This window comes from Besnoitia besnoiti, chromosome VII (genome assembly GCF_002563875.1).
Source record: "Besnoitia besnoiti strain Bb-Ger1 chromosome VII, whole genome shotgun sequence".
Classification (NCBI taxonomy): Eukaryota; Apicomplexa; class Conoidasida; order Eucoccidiorida; family Sarcocystidae; genus Besnoitia; species Besnoitia besnoiti.
The window spans coordinates 2,886,107-2,900,136 of NC_042362.1; the positions used below are offsets into that span (position 1 = coordinate 2,886,107).

General features: G+C 54.4%; 2 protein-coding genes across 2 annotated transcripts; one reads left to right on the forward strand and one right to left on the reverse strand.

Annotated features, from left to right (window-relative positions):
- Window positions 1-2,723: 2,723 nt before the first annotated feature.
- BESB_080170 (uncharacterized protein) lies at window positions 2,724-8,060 on the forward strand (the record flags this gene model as incomplete). The annotated part of the gene is made up of 6 exons (XM_029366379.1): window positions 2,724-2,906; window positions 3,225-3,354; window positions 4,153-4,233; window positions 4,920-5,003; window positions 5,364-5,756; window positions 6,457-8,060. The coding sequence occupies 6 exons, from the start codon at window positions 2,724-2,726 to the stop codon at window positions 8,058-8,060; spliced, it is 2,475 nt and encodes an 824-aa protein (XP_029217810.1).
- Window positions 8,061-9,651: 1,591 nt separating this feature from the next.
- BESB_080180 (putative prohibitin family protein) lies at window positions 9,652-11,765 on the reverse strand (the record flags this gene model as incomplete). The annotated part of the gene is made up of 4 exons (XM_029366380.1): window positions 9,652-9,708; window positions 9,933-10,178; window positions 10,767-10,909; window positions 11,576-11,765. 4 exons carry the CDS (start codon window positions 11,763-11,765, stop codon window positions 9,652-9,654), a joined length of 636 nt encoding a protein of 211 aa, XP_029217811.1.
- Window positions 11,766-14,030: the final 2,265 nt, after the last annotated feature.

Genomic DNA, 14,030 nt, shown 5'->3' on the forward strand with positions numbered 1-14,030 from the left:
ATGCATCACATGCGTGCGCCCAAAACCTCAGCACAGCGTCTCTGTATCTCCCTTAACGGTAGAAAAAAAATAATAACGCTACAGAAAACAACAGCCTTTCTCAAAATCGTAACGGGGAAAGGACGACGCAGAGTGGAAGAAGCCGGCGGCCTCTGCGACAAGGAGACAAACAAGAAACGAAGACGGAGGGCTCAAGCCGAGAAAGAAGACGCCGGGTGGCGTGCAGAGGGAGGCCTTAAAGAAAGGAGGAATTACAAACAAAAAAAAAGACTGAATCGACGCGAACTGAAAGAAGTCGTCAAGTTTTCCTGCGGCGCGTGTCTCTCCTGCGCTTTCTTCTTCTGAACAGAGAGGCAGGCGAGTCCTTTCTGCTCGCGAAATATGAAAGCAAAAATGCCTCGAAAAACGTCGTCTTACGGCTGGCTGTTGGTCGATGAAAAAAAAAGACTCAAGAGAGGCCTAGACGCAAATTCATAAGGCGACACTGATCAAAAGGACGACACCAAAAAGAGAAGCGCAGCGAGAGAGAGGAGCGAAAGAGGCGAAGGCGAGAAAGACGAAGCTTTCCTGAAACGAAGAGCAGAAAGACGACAGCGAGATAAAAAACAAAGGGCCCCGTGGGTCGAGTCTGTGTTTTGAAAAAATAATAAAAAGCCGAAGGCCTCTGCGCATTGCTGTCCTGAGGCGGAAGCACAGCAACACGAAGGAACCTTCTTTTCTCCCGCAGCGCGGTTCTGGGCAGCTGCGCCTGCACATGCGCGTGGCGGAAGGGAAAGAGAGCCGGGCGGACCCAGAGGAAATCTGAAACGACCAATCGCAAACAAAGAAGGGCAGCGCTTGAGAGGCACCACGAGATCCCAGTTACGTTCCTCCCAAAACCGTGGCAAGTCGAGGAAAAGATATCGAGCGGTGTGTGCGGAGTGCAATATGTGTCGAGTATGGCGAGTCGTGCAGATACTTCCGGGGCTCGAAGCTGAGAGAGGAGAGACGACGCGCTGCAAGCAGTAGCACAGTGGTTTGGCAGCGTTGGATGTAAAAAGAGAATGCCTGCGCAGGGCAGCAGTTCACACACACTGCGCAGGCGAGCCGCGCAGCGTCTGAGAGCGGAAGAGAAGAGGCCCACAGTAGAGTAACAGTTCCACAGTGACAGAGCGAACTTGTGCTGCGCCAACGGAGAGAGAGAAGGGAGTTACCCTTCATCAGAGCGCGCCAGCGTGGGTTAGAGTGTGCGTTTAGAAAACCCGGGGGGATCCGCGTCAAGTGTCTGTCTGTAGACGTCGGAAGGGTGTCAGCGTGAACAGCGAGGCGCCCATGCCTGGCCTTCAATGCGCCGCCTTCCATTTTCTCCTCGACGGCAGAGCGCGCGTCTGATAACGGCGCTTCTAGCCCACAGCCGAACCACAGAGCATGGAGGAGTGCCTGCAAGAGGCGAGAAGGAGAAGGAAACGGGACTGACGGCGTGCGGCAGCAACGCGGCGTGAGCAGGACGCTCCTGTGTCTGCTCGACTGACTAGTGAATCTCGAAGTGGGGTGAGCGTCATCATCCATCTGCAGTGAAGTGTCCCTCTCGCGTGGTGGTCGCTGCCTTCGGAGTGACGAGTCCAGCGCAAGGCAGCAGCTCTGGCGCGTTATCCGCAGGCACGTCCTTGAGGCGCATGGCGTTCGCCCCGTGGCACTGCGGCCGCCAAGCGATAGACAGGCACAAAAGACGCCTCCAGGATGCACTCAGGCAGTCCTAGCCGCTGAGTTGCTTATCCTTCTTCAAACGGTCGTCGCGACGCTAGCTGCTGGCGCCTCGTAGCGCCCGGGCGCGCCGCCGGGCCTTGTGTTTAGCCATGGAGGTATGCCACTTTTCTGCAATCTCCTATCAGGTTTTTAGTCTGCCTGTGTCGCGCGTGGCTGCACGCGTGTAGAGACACACACTGCATCACCGCACCGCAGCCGAGTTGCCTCCGGAAAAGCTCGCAGTTCTCCGTTCTCGTTTTTTTTTGAAGCTGGGGAAAACTCGGCGGAGGGGCAGCAGCCTCCCTCAGCCAGGACTCAGCGGGGAAACGAACACATTCCAGGGCGAAAAAGGGGAGGGGAACTTTTGAAGAACGTGCATTTGAGGCGGCCGCTGCATCCGGATAGATTTGCAAACCTGTGAAAGGCCTGATTGTGTGTGAGCACACCAAAACTGGGGCGACGACTCGCCGTCTCGGAGTCAACAGGAGGCATTGACTGCGCACAGAGCTTCCACGCCCTCCGACTTGTTTCCTGCTGTCCTCTCTCCCTCCTCTCTTCTTTTTGAATTCGCCACGCCTCGCCAATGCTGTGAGTTACTACCAGAGCCGTATTAGATTATCTTCGCTCCCATGGTATTTAGTAAGTTAACATTGAAACGTATCCAGTGTAAAGTTTGAACGTAATCCAGCTGTGGATATAGAACCAATTGAACACCATGTATTAATATAACAAAGATAATCAGGGTAATCTGGTATCCTTCTTGGCATAACGTTTTGATGTGAGAGAGGCATGCCAGTGTATGTCGCGCTTTTTGTGAAACGGGTCGTTTGCCTACTCGTGGGCTTCTCCCGATCGGACTTGCGTTTCTCGCGCTTTTCGTCACTTCCTCGTGGACGCTGTCCAGCTGCTTGTGGCGCCCGCGTATTGGGGTCCATGACTGCGTGTGCCGTCCTCGGGTTTCTCCTTCAACGCGCGTGAAAAGCCAGATCTTCTCCACGATGCAGAACTCTACGCGCGCGAGCATGGGCCTTGCGGACGGGGTGTACGTACCGCTCGGAGGCGGAGAGAAGCTGCAGGGGGAAGGAATTTATGCAGGGAGCATCGCACGCGGCCAGAAGAAAATCTCGAAACAGAACCCGATTCCCGTTCACTGGATAGGAGAGAAGCAGAACAACGTGGAGGTAAGAGCAGAATATTTGATCGGGCGTCTGTCCTGTCGCGGTTTAAATGGCGGCTGAGTGCTCGACAGTTTCCACTGCAGTACCTGCTCAGGCGTGGTGCAGTTGTTATGTCGCCGAGCAAAACCGCGCCAAGCTGCCAATCAGCCGAGCACCGCGTTCTCTCCGTTTCCTGCGGGTTAAGGGGTTCGCCAGGAACGGGAAGAGCCAATGCATTGAGAGATGCGAAGAAAGCATAAGAATATGTATAATGTGTAGGCGCGCCTGCGCACTGTAAAGGACGCCGTGAGCTTCGCTGTATTTGTCTGTGCTCCCGTCCAGGCTGTGGTTCTTTTCTCGAGTCTCACGACCCCGCAACGCCCTGCGTTCGCATCGCGGAGAGTATTTCAGCTGCTTCTCTGCAAACAAGTTGATTTCTTCATAGTCGATTTAAATGCCGACATCGGCTCCGGTACGCCACCTGGTGGTGTTCAGACTCTGCAGAGAAACGAGTAAAAGGGGAGACAAGCCTGAGCGTCTCCATCGATAAACGTACACATCTTTAACTATGTGTATCCATCTATATAAATATATATATGTAAATATATTATATATAAATAAAGTACTACACAGGGAGCCAACAGGCGGAACTGTAGAGGAACGGGCTAACAGAGATGCTTGCTTTCCTATAGAGGGAGCCTTGAGAGCGGCATTTCTTTGAAGCACCATTCAGCGATCATCTCGCCAGGCAGTCGTCTCCGGCCTGCATCCGCCTGCCTAGAGCGGCAAACCGACAAACTCCAGAGCTGCCTAATCATGGCTTTATATACATACACGTATGTATCTGTATCTATTTAATTGCAGAATGCAACTGCAAAGAGGGTTCAGTGTCCGCGAGAGCCACTATAATGCGAACTTGCTGTGTGCGCTCCGTGTACTTCCTCTTGGTAGGCAACCATATCTTCCTCAGCAGATTCCCTGCACATATGCCTAAGCGAAGCCGTATAAATTTGGTTATATGTGCGCACATGTCTGTGAGGGTATTCCCGAAGGCGCATGGACACTGTACAGTTGGGTTTTTCCTTGTCTTCCGTATCACCTTGCTCACGGGCTGCGAGTTTCCTTTCTCTTTTCGTTTTCCTTTCTGCGTCAGTTGTTCTTCCAGTATCGTGTCTCCCTCTTGTTTCCTCCCGCTGTCTCTCTGCGGGGAGGTCCGCGGCCTCCCACGTCTTTTCCGTTTGTCTCATTTTTCTCCATTTCGCGGCTTCAGATGCGCCCGACAGCCGCTTCGTCGCCGCCTGGAGGCGTCGTGGGCTGCTGCCTCTGCGCCCAGACGTTTCGCCGCCTGCACGTAAGCAAAAATCCTCTCTCGAAAGTCCTTCCTCACTCTTTTCTCTGTGCCCCTTTCTGGCTGTACGAATCATGCTGCCTATCAAACAGCCTTCTCTCTCGAGATGCCCTGACAACGCTGCCAGCTCGTGATCTCCCTGTGACTCAGTCATCTTTACTTTCACTGGCGAGGATCTGCCTGTCGCTTTGCCTCTCTACTTCACCTGCGCCTCTGCCTGTCAGCGAACAAAGGCTTGCGTAGCCAGGGATAGGGGTAAACCATAAAGTATTTTAGCGACAGCATGCGAGTGTGGAAAGAAATCAAAATCCAGCCATGAAGGCGATTTCGAATGTGCAGGAAATTCTCAGCGACGCCTCGCTTTCTCTGTGCACTCGTCCGCATGTTGATCCGACCCCACACGCCGCCCTCGATCGTATTTTGTTCACCTGCCAACGGCATGGCTAGGCACCGCTGCGTCTACTCCATATATTTATGTGGACAGATAGATAGAAGCGTAATATATATATTGAAGTATACGTATATTCCAGATATGTATACGTATATATATATATATATATATACATATATATATATATATATATATATATATATATATATATATATATATATATATATAAGCAGCGAGAGGTGGAAGCAGGCTCATGGTGTGATGATAAATTCTGGAAGAACATCGTTTCCATTTTCAGCTGCTGTGCCCCAAGTCTTCGTTGACGGAGTCCCTTTGGGAGACGATTCTGCGCTGCAAGATCTCGAGGATCTCGGCGAACTGAGTGAGCGAAAACCAAATCGAAAAATCCCGCAGACGTCTCGCGTGTGAACTCATCCACGATGGGGACTGCGCATTCGCCCCGACACTCGGCCTCGGCCTGTGAATAAGTGGTTTCTGTCTCTTTGAGCAGTTGTTTTCAAACCTTCTCGTTCCAGGATTTTCTTCGCCCTCTCTCAGTCTGCCTTTGAATGCAGGGGAACGGAACTCCGGGTTTTGGTCAGACCTCCTCTCTTCTCTCTGCGCAAGCAGCTTCCCCGCGATGCAACGCCAGATTTGTTCTCTCTTCAGCACTCTTCTCTCCAGGCATTCTACGTGGGTCTCTGCGAACTCGCTGGCTGTCCTCTCTTCGCGTTGCCTGCAGACGGCATTCTCGTGGGCACCCTCTGCCCACGCTGCCTCGCTCCGCGCCCTCCACTCTCGTCAGCGCCCGTTTCAGCTTCTCCGCCGTTTTCTGCATCGCGGCCTGTCGCTGATTCTTCTTCCGCCGCCCCTGCCTCGCTGCCGTCGCCCGGCGCCGCATCACCTGCCTCTTCACGACGCGCTTCATCTTCTTCCTCTCCGCTTCCTAGCGAGCGGCCGCCGTGCGCGGCGTGCGGCGCAGTTTATGTACAGCTGATGACCGACGAAATGCTGAACACGCCTCTGGACTTCTTTGAGGGCTCCGTGTTCGAGGAGGGCTTTCCGCCGCAAGCTCTGCCGCTTGCTGCCGCTGCGATGCACGCGCCAGAACGGATCTCGCGACCTTTTCCGCACGGTAACACAGCGAGGAGACGTCTGCGTCCCAAAGACTCCCACCATCGAAACGGAGACAAAGGAGGGCTGCCATGCCGCGTGCGTGCGCGATTAATTTCGGCTTTATCTAGTACCTAACCAAGTCTCTCTGTACGCGTACGGTGCTGACAAACCCATATATATATATATATATATATATATATATATATATATATATATATATATATATATATATATATATATACTGCTGACAACATAGATATATATATATATATATATATACTGCTGACAACATATATATATATATATATATATATATATATACTGCTGACAAACATATGTATACATGTGCTGCTGACAAAGATATATATATATATATATATATATATACAGAGAGAGCGGCGTCTGCGGCCAGCGCGTTCGCCGCGCAGTGAGCTTGGCAGCGCCCAGCCTGCGCTGCCTTTCTCGGCTTGCCGCAGCAGCTTGCGTCTCTCTGTGTGTCTGTACCCGCGTTTTAATTGTGCAGAAGTGAATACAGAATCCAACACAGTTGCCTGCCATTGTCCCTTTTTCCGCGTCAACGCACTTTGAGTAGCGAGACAGCAGATCCAGTGCGCCAAGCGAAATGTGCATACGTTGCAGCAGATATTTTCGCCGGGCTGCTGTTCTGCCGGTGTATAGATACTCGCGTTTACTGTTTGCCCTGTCTCTACCTTTCTCAGGCCTTACAGCTGAAGCCTTGGCGGCGCTTGACTCAACAAGCGCGAGCCAATATTGGCATGTCCTCCCCTTTCATCAGCAGCGAAGCAGCCGCGACGGCAGCAGCAGGAGCCTCTCTCCGCCGTCCTCTCCCTCATCTGCTTCTCTCTCTTCTCGAGGCGACCCGCCCGCGGTCTTGCCTTCTGCCTCGAACTGCCTTGCAGACTGGGCGCCTTCGTCGCTACGCCCGCCTGCGTCTTCACAGTGCAGTCTCGCCGTGCTGCCGGAGGAAACCGCGCAGGCGTGTGAAGAGGCAGAGGCCGCAGAAGGCCGCTCTCGGCGAGTGGCGCCGCCGCGGGGCCGTGGGAGGCGACACACTGCGTGCGCGGCTGAGTGGAATGCCTGGAAGAACAAGCCGCGCAGTCGAGAGTCGAAGGCCAAAGTGCCGCGGAACTTGGCCGTCGCGAACGTCTGCTCGCCCTTCCTCCGCTTCGCCTGCGACCCCAAGAGCGTCACAACGACGGCGAGGAACCTTGAAAGGCTTTCAACTTCCGAGAACGGCAACGCAGACGCGGACGGTGCTTCCACCGCGCTGGAGGGGAAAAACGAGAAAGGCCCTGGCATAGAGGGAGAGAAGAGCAAACACACCACCGAGGCGCTTCGAGATGGAGGGCGCGATGCCGCGGCAGCCGCTAGGAGACACAGCGCTGGGAAGCGCCACCGGCGAAGAGAGGAGGCGGACGACGGTGGAGAAGAGAGCGCAGAGATGTATACAGAGGAGGCCGAAGAGATCCCTGAGAACGAAGGCGAGGGAAGAGAAGAGCCTGTGATTGGCGCCGCTTCGCGCAAGTCGCCGCGTTCGTCAGTCTCTTCACCCTGGACCCTAGCTGGCAGCGAGACTAGCCGCGCAACTCAAAATGGATTCAGCCCGGTTGAGCGTCTTTTTCACTCCTCGCTGGGAGACAAGGCAGAAAAAGGCGGTCTCGTCTCCCCGTCTGTGTCGCTGTGTTCAGATCTCTCTCTCTCCGCTGTGCCCTCGCCCTCCGCTGAGGGTGACGAGGCAGAAGAGACTGCTGAGTCTTTTCGAATTTCTGCATGTGGCGTGCCGCCCGTTTCTAGGTCTTCAATGAAGCGAGCGTTTCCCCGCTGGCGATCTTTCGCTCCCTCGGACTGCGCTTCCTTTTCGTCTGGGTTTTCAACGACAGCCTTCGCGCCGGTTTCAACGCGTGGGTCTCTGCCGCGCCCCTCCGCAGACTGCTCGCCCGCCTTTTCGTCCTTCCGTTCTTCAGATCGGTGGAGTTCTTCGCGGGTTCTCGCCTCTAAGGCGTGCAGTCTGGTGTCGCGGGCGTCCGCGTCGTCTTTCTCGCTCCTGGCTTGCGATTGTCGCGCGAACTCGAACTCGAGGAGAGCGCCGTGCGGCTCCTCCTCAGGCTTTCGTGAGGCCTCGCGGATCTGCGAGGGGGCGATCTTGCCGCCAGGCTTATGCGCGTCTCCCAAGCCTTCTACGCGCCTCGCCGCGGCTCCTTACGCCCCTTCGCGCCCGCCCTCCGTCGCAGACCCTCCGGATGCTTCCCCTGCATGCCGAAAGGGATCCACGGGCTTCAGCCGGCTAGTAAAGGCGACCTAGGGCTATTTGTCATTTGCCCTTTTATCGCGAGCGGGCTCGAGTAACGCGCCCTCGCTTCGGCTGCTCTCGCCTGCATCTCCGCCGGTCTCTCCAGCTATAAGCTAATATGTATCGTGTAGGGCGGTGTGGCTAGCCTTATACGTACCTAACCAGTTGAAGACGCGTATGCAAATAAACTTCTGTTCAAAAAAACGGCAACCGTGACGCTTCCAACGCAGACCTCCCCCCCCTTCAGAAAACCCGCGCGCCTATCCCGTTCTCTGACCTCAGTCCATATATGCCGGCAGCCGTGGAGGCGCAAGATGCGCGTCCGCTTGTCCCTTTTCTCCGCGCTTCGCCTGCGTTCTCGCCTTCTTCTCCGCCTGTCAGGCGCCTCCGCTGGCCGTGAGTGACGAATACGCTTTTGCCAACATCCGGCAGAGAAATGAAATGAAGACGTGGAAGCCCTTTTCCCGCATGCAGCGCGTGCATCTCTTCGCCTCTCACTTCTCTCGCTCCTGTTCGCCCTTTTGAGGTTTCTTGCGTCTCATCTCCTTTGGCCTTCTTTTCCGGCTTTACTTTCACACAGACGACACAAGACGCACAAGCGTCAGATGGGCACACCGTCTGCTGCATAGACACCAAGAGAGGGCCTAGACTCCTCTCGAGCCTCCGCTGAACTCGCTGACAGGTTGTTTGGAGGTCATACGGCTTCTCTTCCACTGGTATCTCATGTGTAACGACATCGATGCATCAGGCGACCGCATGGTCAGGCGACATCTTACCGCGCTCCACGGTCTGGCCTCTTCGGGAGCGAGCCATCAACGTGCTTTTCTGTTTTGGAGAAACACCCGACATTTCGAGCCTTTTCACGGATACGCACTGCTCTCTATCTCTCTCTATGCCTTCACATCTGCGCACACGCATCTGGATATCTGATTCGAGAGGTTCAGACTGACAGTACAAGCATGGGTGAGAGGGCACGTTGAGGCAGAGGAGACAGGCAGAGGGTTGAGGCCGCTGGCGCTGAAGGGCTCAAGCCCCGTTCGTAGAGGATGCAGGCTGAAGAGATCTGGAGTTCACGGTGTCTGATGCACTGCAGAAAACTGCAGCGAAGGCGCCTGCGGCCACCAACGTGCGCGGTTTCGGGATGTCGCTCTCCCCGACCCTGTCGTGACTTGAGGCACCCGTGGCGGACATGAAAAAAACTAGGCACCAAAGTCAGCGAGTCTCAAAACAAGAAAGAAAAACAACTGAGCCAGCAGAAACGCTCGAGCAAAAAACCTGAAGCTCCCGATTCAACGACCAAACGACAAAGTGAGAGACTGAAAGACTCTCCAAACACATCCACGAGGCAGCGAGCTCTCTGCTTGGCAAACTAGCGGCGTTGCGTACACCGCGCGTTCGCTTCTCACACGCCTTCTCCGCCGTCTGCTCAAAGATCTGGCTCCTCGCGTTCTTCTTGCTCTTTCGAAAAGCGTGCCTCGCATGCGCTCCGCCGTTCTCTTTCGCTTCCTTCAGCCTCCTTCTGTCGGTCTCTGGGACCCGCGGCCGCCTTGCTTGATTCCCTTCTCTTCTTTCCGCGCGCTGTTTGCTGCTTTCTCGCTGCGACTCAGAGCGGCTTCACTTCCTCCTCCTCGTCGTCTTCGGGGTTTCTGAATACGACGCTCTGTAGAGGATACGCACACGCGCACACGAGGCGCGTCCATTCAACTTCTCGCGCGCCTAACACTGAACCCGAAACTCTGAGCAGTAGAGAGAGATGAATTTCCCCTCTTTTCTCCCGTCGCGCACAGGCGCCCGCGAGACACGAGGGTAAACGTCGCGCCGCCTCGCTTCTCGTAAATGCCTCGGGCTGCGGCTGCCTGAGGCTGCCTGCGGCGGAGGACTTACGACTTCTGTGATGATGACCTTGTGGAAGGCCGCGGCGTCTTGGAAGCGCTCGACGAGGTCGTCGACGATCGCGTCCGTGGCTTCGTCGTTTTTGATCAGCTCTGCGTAGGTGTGCTCCTTCACGACGCTCCGCAGATCGATGCTCAACTCTTCATGCAGAAAGGCCCGACCGAACTCGCGTCCGAAGCGAAGGTAAATCTCAGGGACAAACGCCACCTTCGGCTGCAGACGAACCTTCACCGAAGCCTGAGGACACGCGAAAAGATGGAAAAGTCAACCTTATGTCTTCTGCGCCAGACGTACCTGAAAAAGCGCGATGGCATTCTAGATTTCCAAAATCACAAAAGGCGGAGGTGACAGATGCATATTCGCGCAGAGACCACCCAGACACGCAGACGCCGCGACGAGAATTACGGTTCTTGGGAAAAAGACGAAGCCGCAACGAAAACGGGAAAAGTTAAGAGACAAAGAGCGCTGGCACAGTCAGTGTCTTATAGGAACAGGTCGTCGCCGCGCTGCCTCGGGTGCGACGGAAGACATCAGAACTCGTTTCGAAAGGCTCCTCTGCAATTCGTCGCCCTATGATCTATGCGGAATCGCGCAGCGACCATTGCGGTGTGAGCCTTCCATCTCATCGCTTGTATTTCATAGAAAGGTCTGCAACCTCAGTCTGGATCGTTCTCTAAAATATAGCCCTTCATCTATTCTTTACGATTCATCGACTTCTGTGAAGAGGTGAGACGGCCTCCGTTAGAGCGAAATCGCCACAGGCGTTTCGTTTTGTCGCCTCTGCAGTAGCTCCAGCTTTATAGGGATTAAGACTTTCGCGCTTACTTCGATTTCTTTCCCATCCTTCGTCTTGAGAATCTTGCTCATTTTCTTGTAGGCGGGCAGCACACGCACCACAACGGGCTTCTGGAAGTAGGGGATAAAAGGAAAAACCGCTTGCTCTTCCCACAGATACGGCGTCACGGTCCCTGCGGAGAGCGAAGGGAGGGAAGATCATAGTTCGAGTCACGAGAAGCCGCGCATGCGCTGCGACTCAGACGTGGAGCAAAGACTGGAATCCGAGGCGGTAAACGATGCTCACGTATTTGCGACGTCTCAGAACCCGCCATCAATTGTAAGAAAGAGACCCATGCGTGCGCTGGAGAGCAGCGTGAAAGGGCGAGAGGCGAGAGGAGACAAGGCGAGGCAGTCACGAAGCGCCTGCTATTCCACTTTTCACGCTACAGAAAACCTCTTGACCTTAAAATGTGCCTCAATCGTCTAACAGGAACCACAATTCAACGTGAAAGCACACAAAACGCACTTCACTGGCCTACAAATACTCATACATACATCTATACATATGTGTACATCCGATGAGTAGCTACGTATAACGTATATGTATATGTAGCTCCTGTTTCGCTGGATCTCCAGATCCGATGCAATCCCGCCCTCGACAGGTCGTACTCCTCCAACACCCTACATAATATAAATATATATATATATATATATATATATATATATTTGTTTGCATGCATGGGGCATGCAGCGAGCTGTGTCGCGCGATCAGTGTGCGCAGCCGTCTGCATTTCCACGGAGGCGGTCCCGGGCACATACTGCCGCTGCGCGGCCGCTGGAGGCGCGCGAAGGCTCACCGTCGCGGCACTGAATGAATCCCACGTATCCTCCAGGAACGCGTCTGCCGCAGGACCAAAGGGTGCCCGCGATGACGAGGGTGCCGACAACGATTTTCGTGTTTTTTCGCTTTTCCGCGTCCCACGTACGGCACCACTTCCATAAATTCCTGCCCAAAGTCCGCCAGGGAGAGCCGCCCGCCGTCGCCATCGTGGAAAGGAGAGAAAGCTTGCGGAGACAAACAAGGGCGCGCAGACACTCGCGAAAGACTGAAGACCCGAAGAAAACAGGCGCCAGGCATCCGAACCGACAAGAGACGCCAGAGAGAGCGCGCAGCGCTTCGCGCATGAAATTCAAACACAACCAAGCAAACACCGAAACGCGTGCAAACGATTCAGCTGTGAGAAGCATGCGAACAAGTTAGTGCCTGGGGTGCGACGCCCAGGTACAGACGAGACAAGAGAAGGCAAAGAAAAGGTAAACAAAGCCGCAGACGCCGAGACAGAAGGCAAAAGTGCTGGAGCAGACGAAACGATGCAGATACCGCTGGGATGAAGACTCGGATGCAAATGGAGAGTTAAAACACAGACGGGGCAAAAGACGCCCCAGTCGAACTTAAGAAGTGCACGCAAACACCAAAGGTGTCTGCTTCACAGGCGTTTCACAACAGGACTCTCGCCTATGTCGTATTGGTATACTCGATGAGAGAAGACTAGAAGCATAGAGAGAAGGCCAAGCAAGACGAGTAAGGGAGTGCAACGCCAGTCTCTGCGCTGGGCGTCGTCGGTTGCTTCCTCCACGCTGGCAGCTCGCAAAGAGAAAGCGACGACAAATGCGAGAGGAAACCGCTCAACAGGGTGAGCGGAGCAGAGGAAATGAGAAGAAGCAGCAGAAGGCAGAGAACGAACGAGGAAGCGGAACGAGGGAAGAAGAACGGCGAGATAAAAAGGCACAGCGACGTCGACAGGGCGCCGACGGCGAACAGGAAGTAGCTAGCGCGAAGACACGGGGCGAAGGCGAGAAGCAGACACAAACGAACGAAAGAGCTGAATCCGGGTTCTGAAAGCCGGAATGGACGGCCTTCGAAGTCAGTTCTCCGATGAGAAATAAACTAGGGAAACGAAAGAGCTTCTGGATAGCATGCAAGGATGGAAAAGTCACGAAATTCCGCAGCCGGCAACGTTAGGGGATGTGGAATCCCGAAAGCACTACCGTGCCTCCGCTTCAGCACAAAAACCAGAAAGGAAGAGGAATAGAAGAAAAAACAAGTGTAGGGGTCGAATAACTCCGACTTTACAAGATTTTGCGAAGCCGTGTTTGCACGCAGTCCACAGCGTTTTTGCTGCATGCGCGAGCAGAGAGTAGTCCAACGATAGGGAGGATTGGCGCGTCCGCCCCTAATTGTCTCTTGATTACATCTTCTGTACGTTGCATTTCCTCACTTCTTTCTTGGGCCTTCGACCAATTTCTGCCGCGCGATAGGCGAAGAAACTGCAGAAGGTTGTGAGGAATCCTTCGCACATTCGCATCACGCAAAGAACCCCATCGGCGCGTTCGCGTGCGCATCTTCACTACGGGCGTCAACTCATCAGGGGTCATGGGCGGTCTTCTGCTGCTCGGAGTTTTCTGTCTGCAAGCGCAATCACCAGGCTGAAGTCAAAAAGCTCCTAGCGAACTCAGTGGCTCTCCCTACACAACTGCACGAGTTTCGAAGCTCTTCAACTCCGCCTCGAGAGGTGTTCAGAAGCTCCGGCTTGGTCGCCAGCCCTCGCAGATTTACCGTGAAAGTGCCGCGCTCGCACGAAATTTGCGCGTACCACGCCTTTGAACTCATGTCAAGGGCAGTCAGCTGCGTAGGGCTGAAGCGCACATCTCCCCCTCTAGCCACGATTTCCTGTCGCACACCGACCGGCACACACTCTGCCGCATGCACTTGTGCATTTAGATAAACTCCGTGTTTCCCCGATACGTTGGTGAGGTCGACTGCGTGAATTTAAAAAGGCAGCTCGGTACGCTCATTTCCTCGCAGTGCGCCGACGTGGCGATGCATGTCTGTATCAGGGCAAGCTATCGCACACGCAGTTCAGATATCCCCATCGTTCGTGTCGGGACATTCTCACCACACCCCGTCCTCGGTAGAGGCAGATCAGGTTTTCACTCTCACGCGTTTCCTTCGCGGCGTGTGCAGCTGCCCTTTCTCCGGCGCGAAGAACGTTCCTTCGATGTGAAGATCCCTATTCGCGTCCATAACTCAAACTGACGGACTCGGTGAAGGCGGCGCGGATTTGAAGGTCATCAGCACGCCTCACGGTGAAGACAGCCCAGTGCGAGACACACGCTCTTACGCCTACCATTACGCAGGTTAGCATCAAAGATTACACAGCCGCTCATGACAATGGTAGCCGCAGAAAAACGAGAGACAGTGCCTGCTAGCTCGAAGGCTCCAGCCTCTGGCTGAATGTGTAGCATTTGCAT